This window comes from Haliotis rubra, unplaced genomic scaffold, assembly GCF_003918875.1.
Source record: "Haliotis rubra isolate DU_JTF1 unplaced genomic scaffold, ASM391887v1 Scf435, whole genome shotgun sequence".
NCBI lineage: Eukaryota > Metazoa > Mollusca > Gastropoda > Lepetellida > Haliotidae > Haliotis > Haliotis rubra.
Window position 1 is genome coordinate 144,922 of NW_025767119.1, and position 21,289 is coordinate 166,210.

Sequence of the window (21,289 nt, forward strand, 5' to 3'; positions counted from 1 at the left end):
TTGTACAAATTATCATCATTGGTTGATTATTTATAAAGTACATAAATTATACATCTGAGTATGTAGTTAGACAAATTGGATCACACAATGCGTTAAAACATCAACATTTCGGACACTATAACAGCTCAGCGCAAGGCTGCCTAAATCACTCAGTTCCTGTAAATTTTGGGGATGTTAAAATTGCTCTACGCCATATGTGGTTACACAATTAGTACTACTAATCTTCGTCAAGGACCAGGGCCCACTTGCACAAAGCGTTCTTAGCGCTACCGTGACCGTAACACACATCCTCTTATGCAAACTTAATGTCATCGTAGCTAAGATCGCTTTGTGCAACTGAGCCCAGTTAACTTGAGACGACCGCGACCGCAAGTTAAACTCTATCAACAAGTATCATTACACGTATATATTTTGTTTATAGTTGTGGCGCTTGGAATATTACAATTCAAAGAAAAGTTAAACGTCCCCAAAGAGACGCAGGTTTTTGGTTAACTAAAATAATTAAAGACATACCCGCTTCTAAGGCCGTTGATGGAGCAAACGATGCAACCCCCATATACAGCACCTTGAATTGAAAGAGATTCTTTTTTAGAATATAGCAAGAAGGATGTGAATAACGAAAATAATGTGAGCAACAAGAAGGATGTGAGTAACAAAAAGAATGTAACAAGAAGGATTTGAGTAGCAAGTAGGATGTGAGTAGTAAGAAGGATGTGAGTAACAAGAAGGATATGTGTAACAAGACGGATGTGACAAGAAGGATGTAACAACAGGGATGTGAGTAACAACAGGGATGTGAGCACCAAGAAGGATGTGAGTAACAAGTAGAATGTAACAAGAAGGATGTGAGTAACAAGAGGGATGTGAGTAAAAAAAGAAGGATGTAACAAGAAGGATGTGAGTAACAAGAGGGATGTGAGCACCAAGAAGGAAGTGAGTAACAAGACGAATGTAACAAGAAGGATGTGAGTAACAAGAAGAATGTCACAAGAAGGATGTGAGTAACAAAAAGAATGCAACAAGAAGGATGAGAGTAACAAGAGGGATGTGAGTAACAAGAAGGAAGTGAGTAACAAGACGAATGTAACAAGAAGGATGTGAGTAACAAGAAGAATGTAACAAGAAGGATGTGAGTAACAAGAAGAATGTAACAAGAAGGATGAGAGTAACAAGAGGGATGTGAGTAACAAGAAGGATGTGAGTAACAAGAGGGATGTGAGTACCAAGAAGGAAGCGAGTAACAAGACGAATGTAACAAGAAGGATGTGAGTAACAAGAAGAATGTCACAAGAAGGATGTGAGTAACAAGAAGAATGCAACAAGAAGGATGAGAGTAACAAGAGGGATGTGAGTAACAAGAGGGATGTAAGCAACAAGGAGGGTGTGAGCAACAAGAAGGATGTGAGTAACAAGAGGGATGTGAGCACCAAGAAGGACGTGAGTAACAAGACGAATGTAACAAGAAGGATGTGAGTAACAAGAAGAATGTCACAAGAAGGATGTGAGTAACAAGAAGAATGTCACAAGAAGGATGTGAGTAACAAGAAGAATGTAACAAGAAGGATGAGAGTAACAAGAGGGATGTGAGTAACAAGAAGGATGTGAGTAACAAGAGGGATGCAAGCAACAAGAAGGATGTGAGTAACAAGAGGGATGTGAGTAACAAGAGGGATGCAAGCAACAAGAAGGATGTGAGTAACAAGAGGGATGTGAGTAACAAGAGGGATGTAAGCAACCAGAAGGATGTGAGTAACAAGCGGGATGTGAGTAACAAGAGGGATGTAAGCAACAAGAGGGATGTAAGCAACAAGACGGATGTGAGTAACAAGAGGGATGTGAGTAACAAGAGGGGTGTAAGCAACAAGAAGGGTGTGAGTTACAAGAGGGATGTGAGCACCAAAAAGGAAGTGAGTAACAAGAAGAATGTCACAAGAGGGATGTGAGTAACAAGAAGAATGTAACAAGAAGGATGTGAGTAACAAGAAGGTTGTGAGTAACAAGAAGGATGTGAGTAACAAGAGGGATGTGAGTTATAAGAGTAATGTGAGTAATAAGAAGAATGTAGAAAGAAGGATATGAGTAGCAAGAAGGTTGTGAGTAACAAGAAGCATGTGAGCAACAAGAATGGTGTGAGTAACAAGAGGGATGTGAGCACCAGGAAGGATGTGAGTAACAAGAAGGATGTGAGTAACAAGAGGAATGTAACAAGAAGGATGTGAGTAACAAGAGGGATGTAAGCACCAAGAAGGATGTGAGTAACAAGAAGAATTAGCAAGAAGGATGTGAGTAACAAGAAGAATGTGAGTAACAAGAAGAATGTAACAAGAAGGATGTGAGTAACAAGAAGGATGTGAGTAACAAGAAGAATGTAGCAAGAAGGCTGAGAGTAGCAAGAAGGGTGTGAATAACAAGAAGGATGTGAGAACCAAGAAGGATGTGAATTACAAGAAAGATGTGAGTGACAAGAAGGATGTGAGCACCAAGAAGGATGTGAGTAGCAAGAAGGGTGTGAGTAACAAGAAGGATGTAACAAGAAGGATGTGAGCAACAAACCCCCTTTAACATCCATTGTATGCTTCAAAGACAGGTGCAAATTAAATGTAGTCATTGGTATTCCACTCACTCACCTGCTGAATTATCATGATGCATGTCCCTGTTAGTTTGGCAGCACGGGAGTCGAACCTCTTCTCCAGATACTGAAATATAATACGGTATATATAGGAAATGCAGAACATATTTTGGTAAAAACATGTTTCGGTAAAAAACATATTGTAGAAAACACGTTAATTTCAATTTAAACTGCGTTTACGTCATGCCATGCTTGCAGAAAATCAGCGTCTCCGCGCCGTAGGTATGCTGGAGACTGGAATGGCCCAAACTGAAGTCTCCAGACATTTTAGTGTCCATCGAAACACGATCTCATCTCTATGGACACTTTTTCAATATAATGGGACACGAAAGATTTGCCTCGGACCGGCCGTCCACGCGTGAGGTCACGTCAGCGAGACAACATCATTCGGCTCACCCATCTGAGGAATCGATTCCAGACTGCCAGTTTGACCTCTCGGGCAATTCCTGGCTTACGTCCAGTCAGTTCCAGGACTGTACCGAACCAACTGAAGGAGCAAAACATCCGGCCCCGACGGCCTACCATACTCCTCCAACGTCACCTACAGGCACGTGTTGCCTGATGCAGACAGCATCTACGATACAGGAGACAAGACTGTGATGGTGTTTTGTTCACTGACGAGTCGGGCTTATTTCTGGACAGCCCAGATGCAGGACAAGAGTGTACAGACGGTGAGGTGAACGGTATGCTGACGCGTTCGGTGTTCAACGTCGACAATTTGGCAGCGAAAGCGTTATGGTATGGCGAGACATCACACCTCATGGTCGGACGACAGATCTGCGATTCAGGGATCATTGGGCCTCATGTTCATTCAAGGACAGCGACGTAACTTTTCGCTTCAGCAAGATAATGCTCGTCCACCTGTCACTCGTGATTTCACTGATATTTCCCTGGTTAGCGGTTTCTCCGGACCTGTTCCCTTTCAAGCATGCTTGGGATGAAATGGAGAGACGTTTATGTCAAGCCCTGAATCAGCCATTGATTTCAGCTGAATTCGGACAAGCGTTGCTTCAAACATGGAAAGACATCCTCCATGTTTTGTTCAATCGCTTAGTGTCGTCTATGCGTCGTGGTTTCCAAGCATGTACCAACGCCAAAGGTGGACACACACACGATAATGAATGTGTGAATGTTTTGCCACCACATAAAGTCAAGGGCATGCAAAACGATGCCTTGTGTTAAATCATACAGATTTCGATATTATCCTGTCAAGGGAAACACCACAAATAATGTCATATTCTTTTTGCATTGAAAATGGCACTATTTTGTTTCAGTAGTATATCAGAGTACGGCAGCATCATGCCTCATCATATGTGTCTGCGTGTGTCTGTGTGTGCGTGTGTGTATGTGTATGGATGTTTTTTTCTGCACATCGACATGCAGTTCATTACGTCCACAGGCCCACGTACATATGTTGTACATATCAACACATTTTCCAAAGTCGTATAACTTGAATAGATTTATTTGAATACTAGCCCAGCTCTACCTGAATGTATACAACATGTAGTTGATGTAGGTTATCTTATATCTACTTAGGTTCACATATATCACGTATATATATATATCACCGAAGGTAGACTATACTTGCATAAATCACTGTGGCTCTCCACATACTGTCTTCTCATAAATCCCTGCCACACTTCTAAATCACTTCAAGTACAGTCAGAGATATACAACCGAACTATTCGGGGTATTACATAGGTAATATATATGACAAATGTTAAGTGACACAGTCCAGCCTGCAAAACCAATATTCACACCATTGAAGTCGTTCGGCGGTAAATTATAACACTTGTATGATGTTGCACACACCTGGATTCGAACCCATGGAGAGCTTATGACTGTGATAAGAGACAGGGAATAGGGCGGCTCAAGCATCTTTTGTTCTCAATGCATTTTGCTGCCTTTTGTCCGTATCAGGTTACATTGGTTTGAATCTCAACCTTGACCTTTTACCAACATTTCTTTGGTTGAAGATGTCACGTTTGCACCAGAGGAGGCTCTTATTGGCTTATAATCTGATCTGCCCGCAAAAATCAAACGGCGGTAACCATGCCCTTTCCATTTGAACGTACAGTTAAACACTGTCGATATGTTTAACTTTAGATTGTCCCGAAGTTACAATGTTAAACCAAGGCGCATACTGCCCGTAGTACTCAAACCGGAGGACACCTCACCATTTCCCTTTGCGCATACAATAAAACACTGTCGATATGTCGAACTTTCGGTTCTCTATAAGTTATATGTTAGAACAAGGCATCTCCATCCACCTGTACACTGTAATCGTCATACCTATACACTGTTTTCATTGTCCTTCATTTCAGCTGCAGAGATCATCATGTGAGACAACCCGGTTAGCCTTGTTTAGCGAATACGAATGAAGACACAGTTTCCAGTTGAGTGAGTGAGTGGGTAAGTATGGAGTTACGCCGCTTTTAGCCATATGGCACCAACACCAGAAATGGGCTTAACACATTGTACCCTTGTGGTCAATCGAACCAGGCCTTCGGCGTTAATATGCCGTTAGGAATATGCCAACTACATTGGATCGATTCCCAAATATCAAATGTTAATTGTAAAATAGTTCATGAGCAGTTTGAATTAGAAATCCATTTAATGTAGAAATACGCAACAAAGACAGTGTTTACTGTAATTCGGAGAGATTGTACTGTTATCGCTAGTACAGACACTTGCTAAATAGGACACTAAAAAGGTAACCTCCAGAAAAGTCAGGTAAATGGCTTTTCGAGTGGTCAAGAGACCACCCTCAGAGCATGAAGCATTAAAATCCACTAATGAATCCTTTCTGGGAGAGCATTAACGTACTGGAGGTGCCAAATACACTTACTTCGATTCTTGGCAGTAGAAACATGTATGATTGTGAAAATATGCGAAACAGTTCTTCTGTCAAAGAAACATTGTAGCAAATATTTCTTCTTGGAAGAAATGACATGACAAGAGCTGTTACCCTGCCTGATGGCCTTTAGCACAGAGACTTCCTTTAGCATCAGAACCAACGTTTGCAGGAATGTTTGCGAGTGGCGGTGATACCGGAAGTGCAAAACATATCTTCTTTTTTCGCTAACACCTGTGTTCTCATACGACTTCCATTTAGTGTTTTTTCCTTCATTATCTTTTTCAAAAGGCATTTGTATTCGAGAATAATTATTCTCCGCCCCTGGCGGTTGAGGTTTACATGACAGCCGCATGTTTGGAAATTGAAACTCAACAAGCAGGTTGTACATGCACTATGGGTGTTTCTACCTCTGTTGAAAAGTCCGCACATGCAACATGGCAGATGGAGATTGTGTTATTCATAACGTATGTCAGATCTTAACAAAACATAATCTACATTCTTAAATTACAACAAAGATTCCGGATGGACTTCATACTTAGAAATATAAGGTCATGTGTTCGCTGATAATAACGTTTCATCATACCTCGACGAGGAGGAATTTTGCTTATAATATCAACCACAGGTTTATCTTGTCTAAACTCAATTACTGGCATACGGTCGTCTCGTGTGGCGTAAATAAACAAACAATCACAAAAACAAAACTAAATAATCACAATTCTTTAAAGTGTCTCCTGTGAAATTCGAATGATACGCAAATGACGTCTCGGGTGACATAAAAACGACATGAAAACCAAACAAAAAGGACCAAAACACCAACCTCCCAATACGCAACAAAAACCCAAACTACCCCTAAAAGGCAACTCAAAATTCGTCAAAGTTTCTCTGACGGGATATATTCGTGCAAGTAAATTTACCTCGAATGAACTGGTAAACTTCAGCGGATACAAGAGTGGGACGTAGAGAAGGGCAGCTATCACAATGGCAGCCATCATGCCAATGAGGTACACGAAGTACTCAGTGCCCTCACTGTACATCTCTGCAGGGGTTCCCAGAATCAAGATGGCGGACATGAAGGACACGAGTATGGAAATGGCCACAGGCACAATCTGCATGTCCCGTCCTCCCATCAGGAACTCTCCCCGTTGTTTTCTGTTTGTTTCCCCAAAACGCATAGAAGATCCCGATAGCCGCAGACACAGACAGCATTAGAGCAAACACCACATAATCCACTACTCCGAAAACCCTTTGCTCTTCCGCCATTTTTCCGAGCTGAGTTGATTCCGAGAGACGTTCACATGAGGAATGAGGAGTGCAGACCCGTTCATTCCTAATCACCCCTTGGAGTCACGTGCTTGCAGAACAATATGGTCATAAATACGCTTCTCACCTCAAAGCTGGCGTTACAGGTTTATGCGTTTATGGAAGACAAAAGAAGGACCAGCATGCATTGCGAAAAGCAAAGGACGTGCCAGTCAGCAATGGTGTTCACGTTTTTTTCCCCGCAAACGCTGAAGTGAGTACTGGTGACGGCAGTTTAACGTTTGTTAAAGGTTATTGCAATTTTATGGCAAGGTGTATATATATATTAGATTCTTAAGTTACACCACAAGAGCCGTTGAGCTGCGAACACTCCTGCGTAAGTAAAAGATTTGAGGTCGACACAAATATATCACAAAAACCCATATAGTGGGTACAAATGATTACGTAGGGCAGGACATGGATATGGGACTCGCGGTGCCGATCCACAAAGCGTTCGTGGCGCTATGACATTCGTAAGCCTGTGGTAAATTGTAGAGTTACGACAGGTCGTAATGTTACGAATGTTTTGGGGCTCGGGATCCAGATTCTTTGGCTGATATTTAAGAGTGACTCAGTAATATTCCAGCTATACGACTGTGGTCTGTAATAATCGAGTCTGAACCAGACAATCCGGTGATCAACAAAACGAGCATGTTTTCAATCTACCAATCAGCAACCAAGTCAGCGAGCCTGACCTGACCCGTTAGTCGCCTCTTTAGACAAGCATGGGTTGCCGAAGACCAATTCTTACCCGGATCTTCATGGGATTACAATCAGAGAAAAGGTTAGACGTTCCAATACCGACATATAGACACAACCTACCTCTATGTCACGGGGGTAAAATTATTTGTTTACGTTCTTCCGTTTACAGCACACATATCACAATCAGTTAGGTTGCTAAAAAGTAAATAGCTTTCTTCAATGTTCCTTCATATTTGACTCAAGGCGACAACGTCAAGGCGACGTAAACCCTATAAATTAATCACTGGTCACGAGGGGGACATGGGCGAGGGGAGCATAAACAAACATAGAGTGAGTGAGTTGAAGGGCGAAGGGAACATAAACAAACATAGATGGCACATTAACCCATGGGCACTGAGGGACCAGTGAACATCGTATTTATCTTACCGTACTTCTCATATTTGAAGCACGGGTTTCGGATCATAGAAAAGGAGTACCAGAGTTAGGCAATTAGCCAATATCGAAAACGAAAGGCGTCAAAAATATATTAAGAGTTATTCGCAAAACATCGGTAGTTTCCGTACTTATAAATAATTACTAACACGAAGTACACAATGAATTCCCACAGTTCGGCATTCCCAGTGGGTAACATAGAAAATGTTATTCACTTGTAAGCAGGGTGCATTGAAAAGAATAGAAGAGCGCTCAGCCAATCAGAAAACGACATTTATGTGTGAGGTAAGATAACAGAGCATGTTCGCCTCGATCCACCTGACCCACAGATATTCGTCGTGTATCAATAATCTTTATTGCTGTGACAGAGCATATTTGTAGCCCCATTTATACCTACAGTGTTTCACGATCGCATATTTACCGTTACTGAGCCCTGAAGTGTGTTGAGGATGACATTCGCTGATTTGGACTTGATACAGGGTGGACGATCCAGCCAGCGCCGTTTGGAACAGCGAAGACCGTCCGCCATACTCCCCGATTTAGTTCGGTATACGGTGGATTTAGTTCGCTTACATTGCCTTGTTTGGTTTGGTACAGGGTGGACGCCCTAACTAAGATGGTACACGTTCTACCTAGCATTGCCCAGTTTAGTTTGATACAAGGTGGACGCCCTAACTAGGATTGCCTAGTTTAGTTTGATACAAGGTGGACGCCCTTACTAGCATTGCCTAGTTTAGTTTGATACATGGTGGACGCCCTAACTAGCATTGCCTAGTTTAGTTTGATACAAGGTGGACGCCCTAACTAGCATTGCCTAGTTTAGTTTGATACAAGGTGAACGCCTTAACTAGCATTGCCTAGTTCAGTTTGATACAAGGTGGACGCCCTAACTAGGATTGCCTAATTTAGTTTGATACAAGGTGGACGCCCTAACTAGGATCGCCTAGTTTAGTTTGATACAAGGTGGATCCCCTAACTAGCATTGCCTAGTTTAGTTTGATACAAGGTGGGCGCCCTTACTAGCATTGCCTAGTTTAGTTTGCTACATGGTGGACGCCCTAACTAGCATTGCCTAGTTTAGTTTGATACTAGGTGGACGCCCTAACTAGGATTGCCTAGTTTAGTTTGATACAAGGTGGATCCCCTAACTAGCATTGCCTAGTTTAGTTTGATACAAGGTGGGCGCCCATACTAGCATTGCCTAGTTTAGTTTGCTACATGGTGGACGTCCTAACTAGGATTGCCTAGTTTAGTTTGATACAAGGTGGACGCCCTAACTAGGATTGCCTAGTTTAGTTTGATACAAGGTGGACGCCCTAACTAGCATTGTCTAGTTTAGTTTGCTAAATGGTGGACGCTGTACCTAACATTGCCTAGTTTAGTTTGATACAAGGTGGACGCCCTAACTAGGATTGCCTAGTTTAGTTTGATACAAGGTGGACGCCCTTACTAGCATTGCCTAGTTTAGTTTGATACATGGTGGACGCTGTACCTAACATTGCCTAGTTTAGTTTGATACAAGGTGGACGCCCTAACTATCATTGCCTAGTTTAGTTTGCTACATGGTGGACGCCCTAACTAGCATTGCCTAGTTTAATTTGCTACATGGTGGACGCTGTACCTAACATTGCCTAGTTTAGTTTGCTACAGGGTGGACGCCCTAACTAGCATTGCCTAGTTTAGTTTGATACAAGGTGGACGCCTTAACTAGCATTGCCTAGTTTAGTTTTCTACATGGTGGACGCTGTACCTAACATTGCCTAGTTTAGTTTGCTACATGGTGGACGCCCTAACTAGCATTGCCTAGTTTAGTTTGATACAAGGTGGGCGCCCTTACTAGCATTGCCTAGTTTAGTTTGCTACATGGTGGACGCCCTAACTAGCATTGCCTAGTTTAGTTTGATACTAGGTGGACGCCCTAACTAGGATTGCCTAGTTTAGTTTGATACAAGGTGGATCCCCTAACTAGCATTGCCTAGTTTAGTTTGATACAAGGTGGGCGCCCTTACTAGCATTGCCTAGTTTAGTTTGCTACATGGTGGACGTCCTAACTAGCATTGCCTAGTTTAGTTTGATACAAGGTGGACGCCCTAACTATCATTGCCTAGTTTAGTTTGATACATGGTGGACGCCCTAACTAGCATTGCCTAGTTTAGTTTGCTACATGGTGGACGCTGTACCTAACATTGCCTAGTTTAGTTTTGCTACATGGTGGACGCCCTAACTAGGATTGCCTAGTTTAGTTTGATACAAGGTGGACGCCCTAACTAGCATTGCCTAGTTTAGTTTGCTACATGGTGGACGCTGTACCTAACATTGCCTAGTTTAGTTTGATACAAGGTGGACGCCCTAACTAGCATTGCCTAGTTTAGTTTGATACACATGGGTTTGGACGCCCTAACTAGCATTGCCTAGTTTAATTTGCTACATGGTGGACGCTGTACCTAACATTGCCTAGTTTAGTTTGATACAAGGTGGACGCCCTAACTATCATTGCCTAGTTTAGTTTGATACAAGGTGGACGCCCTAACTAGCATTGCCTAGTTTAGTTTTTCTACATGGTGGACGCTGTACCTAACATTGCCTAGTTTAGTTTGCTACATGGTGGACGCCCTAACTAGCATTGCCTAGTTTAGTTTTTGATACAAGGTGGACGCCTTAACTAGCATTGCCTAGTTTAGTTTGATACTATTGGTGGAGTTTGCTACATGGTAACTAGCATTGCCTAGTTTAGTTTGATACATGGTGGACGCCCTAACTAGCATTGCCTAGTTTAGTTTGCTACATGGTTGACGCTGTACCTAACATTGCCTAGTTTAGTTTGCTACATGGTGGACGCCCTAACTATGATTGCCTAGTTTAGTTTGCTACATGGTGGACGCCCTAACTAGCATTGCCTAGTTTAATTTGCTACATGGTGGACGCTGTACCTAACATTGCCTAGTTTAGTTTGCTACTGGTGGACGCCCTAACTATGATTGCCTAGTCTAGTTTGCTACATGGTGGACGCCCTAACTAGCATTGCCTAGTTTAATTTGCTACATGGTGGAGTACCTAACATTGCCTAGTCTAGTTTGCTACAAGGTGGACGCCCTAACTAGCATTGCCTAGTTTAATTTGATACAAGGTGGACGCCCTAACTAGCATTGCCTAGTTTAATTTGATACAATGGTGGACGCTGTACCTAACATTGCCTAGTTTAGTTTGATACAAGTGGACGCCCTAACTGCATTGCCAAGTTTAGTTTACTACAAGGTGGACGCCCTTACTAGCATTTCCTAGTTTAATTTGCTACATGGTGGACGCTGTACCTAACATTGCCTAGTTTAGTTTTCTACATGGTGGACGCCCTAACTAGCATTGCCCAGTTTAGTTTGATACAAGGTGGACGCCTTAACTAGCATTGCCTAGTTTAATTTGCTACATGGTGGACGCTGCACCTAACATTGCCTAGTTTAGTTTGATACAAGGTGGACGCTCAAGTCTAGTTCATTTGGTACAGGGTGGACGATCCAGCTAGCATTGCTTAGTTTAATTTTGTACAGGGGGCGCTCTAGCAAACATTGCCTAGTTTAGTTTGGTAGCGGGTGGACGTCAATATAGCTCACCATAACTGATTCCCTTACGTTTTATTCCCTGGAAATGGTTTAGGTGTTAGTTCTGACAGTTCCTCCTTTAGTTTCCCGCTATGCTTATACAGTACTGATTATGGTAACACGCACACATACCATAACCTCATTATGATGTTAGGACATACATCCAGAAAATGCATTGAAAGGAATATAAGCTCACCATAAAAGATGTTGTGGTGAAATCAACAAAATAGTCGACCCATTCAACTCGTTCATTTATAACTCAATCAGTTGCAAAACGTCAGTTTAATGTGGTTGATATTCTCCCCAGGGAGTTGAGATTGACAATACGATGTGCCGTTGAGATTGACATCCAGTGAACGAGAGAAAAACAAAGCGCCTTTGAGCAGCTGAGCGGAGCTGGATATCGGCGCTATACAAATGTATATATGATGATGATGATGATATTCACTTACCAAAAATGAGCTCGTTAGACTCAACGTGTAAAGCATGGGAACAAACAGAAGAACTCCTACTACACAGCCCAGCATGCTGCCAAACACCTGCATATAAAACTGGGTGCCTTCTGTGTACATCTCTGCGGGGAAACCAAGGATAAAAATGGCGGACATGAAAGAAAGGAGGATTGATACCGACACAGGTATAACGCCCATATTTCCAGAAGCCATCAGAAATTCGTCAGTTGAATTTTTATTCCTTGATTTGATGGCGTAGTAAATCCCTATCACAGCTGACATCACCAACATCAGTGAAAACACCACATAGTCCCACACACCCAGATAGGCTGTCGCCATGTTTGCAGAGTGTAAACCTATACCAGGTGTATTCTCTGCTTCGAATCTTTCTAGAAGACGCCTCTGTTGCTTCAAGGGTTTGTGTTACCTCACAGGTAAAGTGCCGGGCAAAATAAAGTATACACTTGGAACTTGCATGCGACGAATGACGAATTACAAACGAGATAAAAAAGTTATTAGGCCGTTTCAGAGCCCTTTCTTCCGCTGATGCTTGACTGATTGTCAGCTTCTCAATGCTTGATCAACTAGTTTTTGTTAGTGCACTATATTATTGCAGAAAGTGACACACGTGACCCTCCCCGGGTTAAAGTCTACAGTATAAGAACATACAGCCAGTTGACAAGTTCAGTGAGAAATAAGATGTACGACGCTCTTGACCTTTCCTGTTTTGCTCAGTCACTGTGATGTTCATTTCTGTGTTCAGTGAGTATAAGTATTATACAAGCCTAACGCTTGGCACTACTAGAGATTTAGTGTACAGGTTTGCGTGTCATGGTACATATATCTATACGACTATCTCGGACTACATTTTCCGATTTGTTTCGAACTGATGAGCAATGCAATTCTATTAATATACTCATCAAATTAAAACAGACCGAACCTACTAAGTAGTAGTGTATGTGGGGAAAATCAATAGTAATAATAATAATGGAATATTTATACAGCGCATGTATCCACGCAATTTGATAATAAAGGTAACCTCCCATTACCCCTACATGCCACTACCCCTACAGCTTATAACAACATAGTTTATGGTCTGTTGCATAACTAATCTCCTGCCTGTTACCTATTCCATACAGTGGACTGGTCCACTTAAGATGCACAACATGACACAAGACAGATTTTAAAAGTGACTTTAATACATGTGTTATCACAAAGTACCACATCATTGAGATCAATTGTCAAGTTTTTCAGTCTATTTACATTCAGTGTTTTAATCATCTCATCTCATATCACATCAGGATAAGAGAAAAACCAAATTATTACATTATCAAAAGTGTGACCTTAATACATCACACATTGAGATCAATAATTGTCAAGTTTTTCAGTCTATTTACATTCAGTGTTTTCATATCATCATATAAGGATGAACAAAAGATCACATTATCACAAGTGTTTCATATCAACATATCAGGATGAGAGAAAGACCACATTATTACATTATCACAAGTGTTCAAGTGTCAGTGTTACAGTCTATCCAAGCTTGAGCAGGTAGCCGACGGCGTCAAGAAACTGAAGAGGGGGATTTCTGTCCACGCTGAAGCTGTTCCTTGAGTCTGCACAGACGGTTGTCGATCTCTCTCTGTACACTCGTTTTCTGTTTGTTGGCGCAGCACCAAAGTCAATCTGAGCAATCCTCACTCTCTCGGCGTGTTCGACTCTCCTGATGACTTCTGCAGATATTATTATTGGTGTTGCAGAACCAATATACAAGGTGCCATAGAATGTTTCGATATGTGGATCAATGATCGTCACTGTCAAGGTATGGAGACACGTGCCGACAGTCACTGGAGACACCCACGATACGCAGTTAGTGATGATACACACAATCCGCAGTCAGTGATGACACGTGCGGCTTGAAGTAAATAATGACACATGCGGTCTGCAGTTAATGATGACACGGGCAATCTGCGATCAATGGTGACAAGCGCAATCTTCAGTTGATGGTGACACGCGCAATCTGCCGTCAGTGATGACACGCGTAATATGCAGTCGATGGTGACACGCTCAATCTGTCGTCGATTGTGACACGCGCAATCTTCAGTCGATGGTGACACGCGCAATCTGCTGTCAGGCTAGTCACAAGTACCACCCCATGCGTTAACATTCCTCGATCTTCCTACAGAGGTGGCTTAAACCTGAATTCACCATATACACCCATTCATCTCACAAAATACAAATGAAAAACCCAAACAAACAATCAAAAAAAAAGAACAAAACAGAAAAAAGGTACAATCATATACAGATTGGTCGCTATAACAGTCAATGATGAAACTCGCAATCTGCAATCACTGGTGACATACACGATCTACAGTCAATGATGACATACACTATCTGCAGTCAACGGTGATATACACGATTTGCAGTCAATGAAGACATACACGATCTGCAGTCAATGGTGACATATACGATTTGCAGTCAATGATGACATACACGATCTGCAGTTAATGATGACATACACGACCTACAGTCAATGATGACATACACGATCTGCAGTCAATGGTGACATACACGATCTGCAGTCAATGATGACATACATGATCTGCAGTCAATGATGACAAACACGATCTGCAGTCACTGATGACATACGCGATCTGCAGTCAATGATGACATAAACGATCTGCAGTCAATGATGACATATACGATCTCCAGACAATGATGACATACGCGATCTGCAGTCAATGATGACATACACGATCTGCAGTCAATGGTGACAAACACGATTTGCAATCAATGAATACATACGTGATCTGCAGTCAATGGTGACATACACGATCTGCAGTCAATGATGACATACACGATCTGCAGTCAATGATGACATACATGATCTGCAGTCAATGATGACAAACACGATCTGCAGTCAATGATGACATACACGATCTGCAGTCAATGATGACATATACGATCTGCAGTCAATGATGACATATACGATCTGCAGTCAATGATGACATACACGATCTGCAGTCAATGGTGACAAACGACGATTTGCAATCAATGAATACATACATACGTGATCTGCAGTCAATGATGACATACACGATCTGCAGTCAATGATGACATACACGATCTGCAGTCAATGCACACTGATACATACGATTTGCAGTCAATGAATACATACGTGATCTGCAGTCAATGATGACATACACGATCTGTTGTCAATGATGTCATACACGATCTGCAGTCAATGGTGACATATACGATGAGACAATGATGACATACGACAATGATTTGCATTTGCAGTCAATGATGACATACACAATCTGCAGTCAACGATGACATATACGATCTGCAGTCAATGATGACATACACGATCTGCATGTCAATGGTGACATACACGATTTGCAGTCAATGGTGACATGCACGATCTGCAGTCAATGGTGACATACACGATCTGCAGTCAATGATGACATACACGATCTGCAGTCAATGATGACATACACGATCTGCAGTCAATGATGACATACACGATCTGCAGTCAATGATGACATACACGATCTGCAGTCAATGATGACATACACGATCTGCAGTCAATGATGACATACACGATTCTGCAGTCAATGATGACATACACGATCTGCAGTCAATGATGACATACACGATCTGCAGTCAATGATGACATACACGATTTGCAGTCAATGATGACATACACGATCTGCAGTCAATGATGACATACACGATCTGCAGTCATTGATGATACGTGCGACATTAATTGTCTACAGTGGTTTATCGACCCTCTAGAAAACCGTCAAAGTCAAGAATGACACCCAATGCACGTGTATGGGGCTATTGTTTTGTGCACGTGCATCCCATGCGTTATGTTTAGGGTTGGTGATAAAGAGAAATGGTGGTGCGCTCTGTCTGATGTCTGTCTTTGAAAAGTTTGTTAACGCTTATACTTCCTATCCAAATTGAATTTTCATGTTCCTCTTCTTCTTTTGAAGAGTATATATAGATTTGTCCTTAGAGGTCATGTACATTGTTCTTACCTCAAACGAACTTGTTACTCTCAGTGGAAACAGCAGTGGAACAAAGAGCATGGCGGCGATAATCGCCCCGAAACCCCCTAATGCCTGCAGCCAGAACTCCACACCTTCAGTGTAAACCTCAGCTGGTGTTCCAAGAATCAGAATGGCAGACATAAACGAAAGCAGAATTGAAACCGCCACTGGTATTACTCCAAGACTTCTGTCAGCCATCAGGAATTCCTTGGTCGTTTTTTGCTTTCCTGCCGTACATGCATAGTAAATTCCAATGACGGCCGACACGGCCAACATTCCAATAAAAAGAACATAGTCTAGTGCTTGGAGATAGTACCGGGCCATCTTGTAATAACCTATTGTCTTCTACAGATCTGGATTGCAAACTTCAGCTCAATTGTAAAACAGGCATCATATTGTACAACGACCATGGAATTCGTCTCAGACAATCATTTGTTTCAAAGGAACTAACGTTGTGTGAATGACCCTATACTGAATATGACCGAGCAACTTCTATGGTGTGTACATGTGATGGTATGTCTGTTATCTTGCTGATAACATCGTGTATCTGATGACACGCTGGACGAGACTGATGATACACTGATATCAACGTGATACAGGATACTGCTGTGTATCAATACACGGTGAAACCTGTACTGGACCAGTTTATGGACCCAGTATGTTTGAGTGAGTGAGTGAGTTTAGTTTTACGCCGCACTCAGCAATATTCTAGCTATATGGCGGCGGTCTGTATATATTCGAGTCTCGGCCAGGCAATCCAGTGATCAATAGCATGAACATCGATCCACGCACTTGGGACGTCATGTGTCAACGTAGTCAGCGAGCCTGATCACCCGATCCCGTTAGTCGCCTCTTACGACAAGCGTGGGTTACTGAAACCAATTCTAACCCGGATCTTCGCTGGTCTCTTAGCACGAACATCCATGTTCGCCGGGGTAACAACAATTACCATCTTATAACTTGTTTTTATGACGCGGCCCTGGATGATCTATCATCCGCTCACTGGGCAGAAGGGTTGGCTGTCGATATGGATCATAGAGCTCGATATTGATAAATTTCGTAAAAGTACCATTCAGCAAAAATGAGTAAAAATCAGAAAAAATCAACACATTTCATATCAGTGGTAGGCGGTGATATATGTATGCTTGGGTTACCAAAACACTCCGTCCTGAACATACTTGAATACTTTAATAGGAGGAACCTATGAACAAAGACCTACATTTGTGTAATTTCTGAATAAATTTATAAAATATTTCATCTCATTAGTTCATATACAATGTTATCGATTACACAATTTTGATATCAATATTTCCGGTTATCGATGTTTTAAGCCAGCCCCTCTGGTCAGACCTTGTTTCCAAATTTATATGATAAGGCACATACTTCTGTGGCAGCTCGCTAGTGCGGCCATCCTTCACTCCGGAATTACTGTCTTCCAGTCTACGCTTTTGAAATGAATTAGTGAGTGAGTATCGTCTTACGCCGTTATAGCAAACATTGTAACAATGCATTTCAGTGGAAAACCGGAAATTTACTTCGCTCGTTATAAAATGGAGGAACTCGAACTCGGACGTCAGAATCGTTTGACCAACTCCCCGTCCCCGTAATGGAATTCGTATTTCTGAACAAGTGTACATTCCACTAAGACCAATTCGAACACTTTACGACGCTTTTACCAGCATTCCAGCAATATCACGGCGTGGGACACCAGAAATGGGCTTTACGCATTGTACCCATGTGGGGAATCGAACCCGGGTCTTCGGCGTGACGAGCGAACGCTTTAACCACTTGGCTACCCCAACGCCCCTGAACACACTTCTGAATCCATGCAAGGATAGCGATCTGATCATATAGGACGATATATCGAGAGAATAGATTTCCTTATAAGTTGTTTGTTTAACCTAATGAATTATTTATGAAATCCAGGGTTTATCATTGTACTGTGTCATCCCAGAGAACCATTCATATGATTTCCAGCGCCGTTACGCCATGTAGAATCTGTTTGAGTGGATAATTTGTGACTCTTTATTCAGTGGTGGCGACTTTAGTTCTACATCTGCAAAGTAAGGGATCTTGTATTCAACAAGAGCGTTCAGATTATCATCATCATGACAATCACCATCATCATCATCATCATCATCATCATCATCATCATCATCATCATCATCATCATCATCATCATCATCATCATCATCGGGACATGTGTCCAGAAGAGGAAGTTAATGTTGCTCTATTTTCATGCTTCACACCTCGTCACGCCGAAGACCCGGGTTCGAATCCCCACATGGGTACATTGTGTGAAGCTCATTTCTGGTGTCCCCCGCCGTGATGTTGCTGGAATATTGCTGAAAGCGGCGTAAAACCAAACTCACTCACTCACTCACTCATGCTTCACACCAAGGGAGGACAAACGGCTGGTGGACCAAACCTGGCTGTGCTGAGTTGCACCTGAAGTGCGTGCCGGCGCTTTTCCACAAACCGTTTGTCACCCGTTTGTGAAGCGTGAAGATAGCACAATATTACATGACAGTTTCTCAAACAACTTTTTCCGTGATCGATCACAAAACGTCAGATTTCAGATCCTGTTGGGTACAGAGGTTTCAGGACTGCGTGTCTTATTTATGTTTGTACACCATTCATCATTCTGATTTGAACCCAAACGGACTGTACTTTTTATTAACGGGATGAAAACCCCTTAAAATACTTAATGCATAACCAAGAGAATTCACAGAATTTGTTGCACAATCAAAATTTAGTGAGTGAGTTTAGTTTACGCCGCACTATCCCGCATTATATGACAGTGGTCTGTAAGTAATCTATTCGGGACCAGACAATCCAGTGATCAACAGCATGAGCAACGATCTACGCAACTGGGGTACGATGACATGTGTCAACCAAGTCAGCGAGCCTGACCACCCGATCCTGTTAATCGTTTCTTATGAAAGGCATGGGTTACTGAAGATCAATTCTAGGCCGGATGTTCACGGGTAACATTCAGCATCAAAATGAGGTGTTGATTTCAAACACTTATAATACATGAAATCTACACTTCGTTCAAGACAGTATCCGGCTATTGGTAAAGGGAAACAACTCACCTCAAAACAGCTAGTGACCTTTAGCGAATAGAATAAAGGCACAAACACAACAGCTCCAAACAATATCCCAACACTGGCCATAACCCTGATGTAGAACTGCGTGCCATCGTTGTACATCTCCGCCGGGTAGCCTAACACGAAGATGGCGGATATAAACGACAACAGTATTGAAACAGCAACCGGAAGTACGGCCATGTTTCTGTCCCCCATTAGGTATTCAGAGGTTGTCTTTTGCTTGCCACCAGATACAGCATAATATATTCCAATGGCGCCGGAAAGAATCAGCATCGCCGCAAAAACGATGTAATCCCATACTCCCAAAACATTTGTTTCTTTCTCGAGGACCATTTTGAAACATAAACATACACAACCTGGTGATAACTACTATAGATATTTAATCAAGGGTCATATCGCGCTGGTATTTAATCAGTTGCTGCGCACATGACGTGGAGATATGTACACGGTGGTAATTAAGTCATCTGTCTGATATCACCAGGTGATATTCACGGGACGGTGTGGTGTACCCTCGTGGTTATTGCGTTCGCTTGTCACGCTGAAGAACCGGGTTCGACTCTGCCATGAGTACAATGTGTGAAACTCATTCCTGGAATTCTGAGTTGGTGAGATTAGTGTTACTCCGCTTTCAGCAATATTCCAGCAATATCACGGCAGGGGACACCAGAAATGGGCTTCACACATTGTACCCATGTGAGGAATCGAACCCGGTGTGACGAGCGAATGCTTAGGCTACCCCACCGCCCCTCCTAGAATCTGATGTTACGTTAATGATTTTAGCACTTACATACACAGATACCTTTGTGTGTGCGTACGCGGGTGCGTTATTGTACTGATCTGTTGATTTGACAGTACACGCCCACTGAAACACCATTCCGCAGTCTAACATGATACCCTAGATAAACACGTTATACTGTCGATCCGCCCGTGTAGTACCCCCTTAATGCCGAGCGCCAGGCAGGGTGACATCAATGACCATCTTTCAACGTATTTTGGTATGACCCGACCGGGATCGAACCACGAACCTGTCTGAATTGTTTTGTGCAGTTTCAGCGACCACTCGATAGTCTGGCATGTGTTGATATGGAATCAGTCTATTTTGATCGTTCAGTTAGAGGTTATCAAATCGCAACAAACCCTTGTGATTGTAACAGTCGATTTGGCATAAGCGCGGAAGCTATTCTTAATACAGCCGTCTTCTTCGTTATTCATTCTCACTGCGCGTTTGTCAATAATTTCAGTTTACTGCAGTTGATAAATATAAATAAATGATTGAACCACGGGTACATTCAATGTGCAGAATAAGATAGTGTTTCTCAAACAAGCATATCCATAGATAGAGGAATAGTTATCACAGGTACATTTAATGTACAAAATAAGATACTTACTCCCAAACAAATACTTCCATAAACAGAATAGTCATTATGATGAATCATTACCCGTTGGGGAAAAGTCACATGACTACAACCATCTTCCTAACAGGCAGCTTGGGTATTGTGCGGTATTATGTGGTATTGTGCGGTATTATGTGGCATTGTGCGGTATTATGCGGTATTGTGCGGTATTGTGTGGTATTGTGCGATATTGTGTGGTATTGTGCGGTATTATGTGTCATTGTGCGGTATTGTGTGGTATTGTGCGGTATTGTGTGGCATTGTGCGGTATTGTGCGGTATTGTGCGGTATTATGCGGTATTGTGCGGTATTGTGCGGTATTATGTGGCATTGTGCGGTATTGTGTGGTATGGTGCGGTATTGTGTGGTATTGTGCGATATTGTGTGGTATTGTGCGGTATTGTGTGGTCACGTGTGGTATTTAGCGGTATTGTGTGGTATTGTGCGGTATTGTGCGGTATCATGCAGTTTTGTGCAGTTTTGTGCGGTATTGTGTGGTATTGTGCAATATTGTGTGGTATCGTGCGGTATCATGCGATATTGTGCGGTATTGTGCGGTATTATGTGGTATTGTGCGTTATTGTGCGGTGTTTTGCGGTATTATGCGGTATTGTGTGGTTATGTGCGTTATTGTGTGGTATCGTGCGGTATTGAGCGGTATTGTGCGGTATAACCCTGAACATCTGTCATCGTATTCCGCTTGGACATACAAATGTTTATTTACCTATGTTCTCGAGAATATTCCAACACCACCGCCTGA

The 21,289-nt window shown here is 42.3% G+C and overlaps 1 protein-coding gene across 1 annotated transcript in view; it reads right to left on the reverse strand.

Moving 5' to 3' along the window:
• Nucleotides 1-19,496, reverse strand: part of LOC124289194 (sodium-coupled monocarboxylate transporter 1-like) — a 41,959-nt gene extending 22,463 nt beyond the window's left edge. Inside the window, 4 exon segments of the mRNA XM_046725798.1 lie at nucleotides 514-565; nucleotides 2,628-2,696; nucleotides 6,401-6,592; nucleotides 19,310-19,496. Of these exon segments, the coding sequence (XP_046581754.1) occupies nucleotides 514-565; nucleotides 2,628-2,696; nucleotides 6,401-6,592; nucleotides 19,310-19,468 (472 nt within the window). The 5' untranslated portion in view covers nucleotides 19,469-19,496.
• Between the last annotated feature and the right edge of the window lie 1,793 nt (nucleotides 19,497-21,289).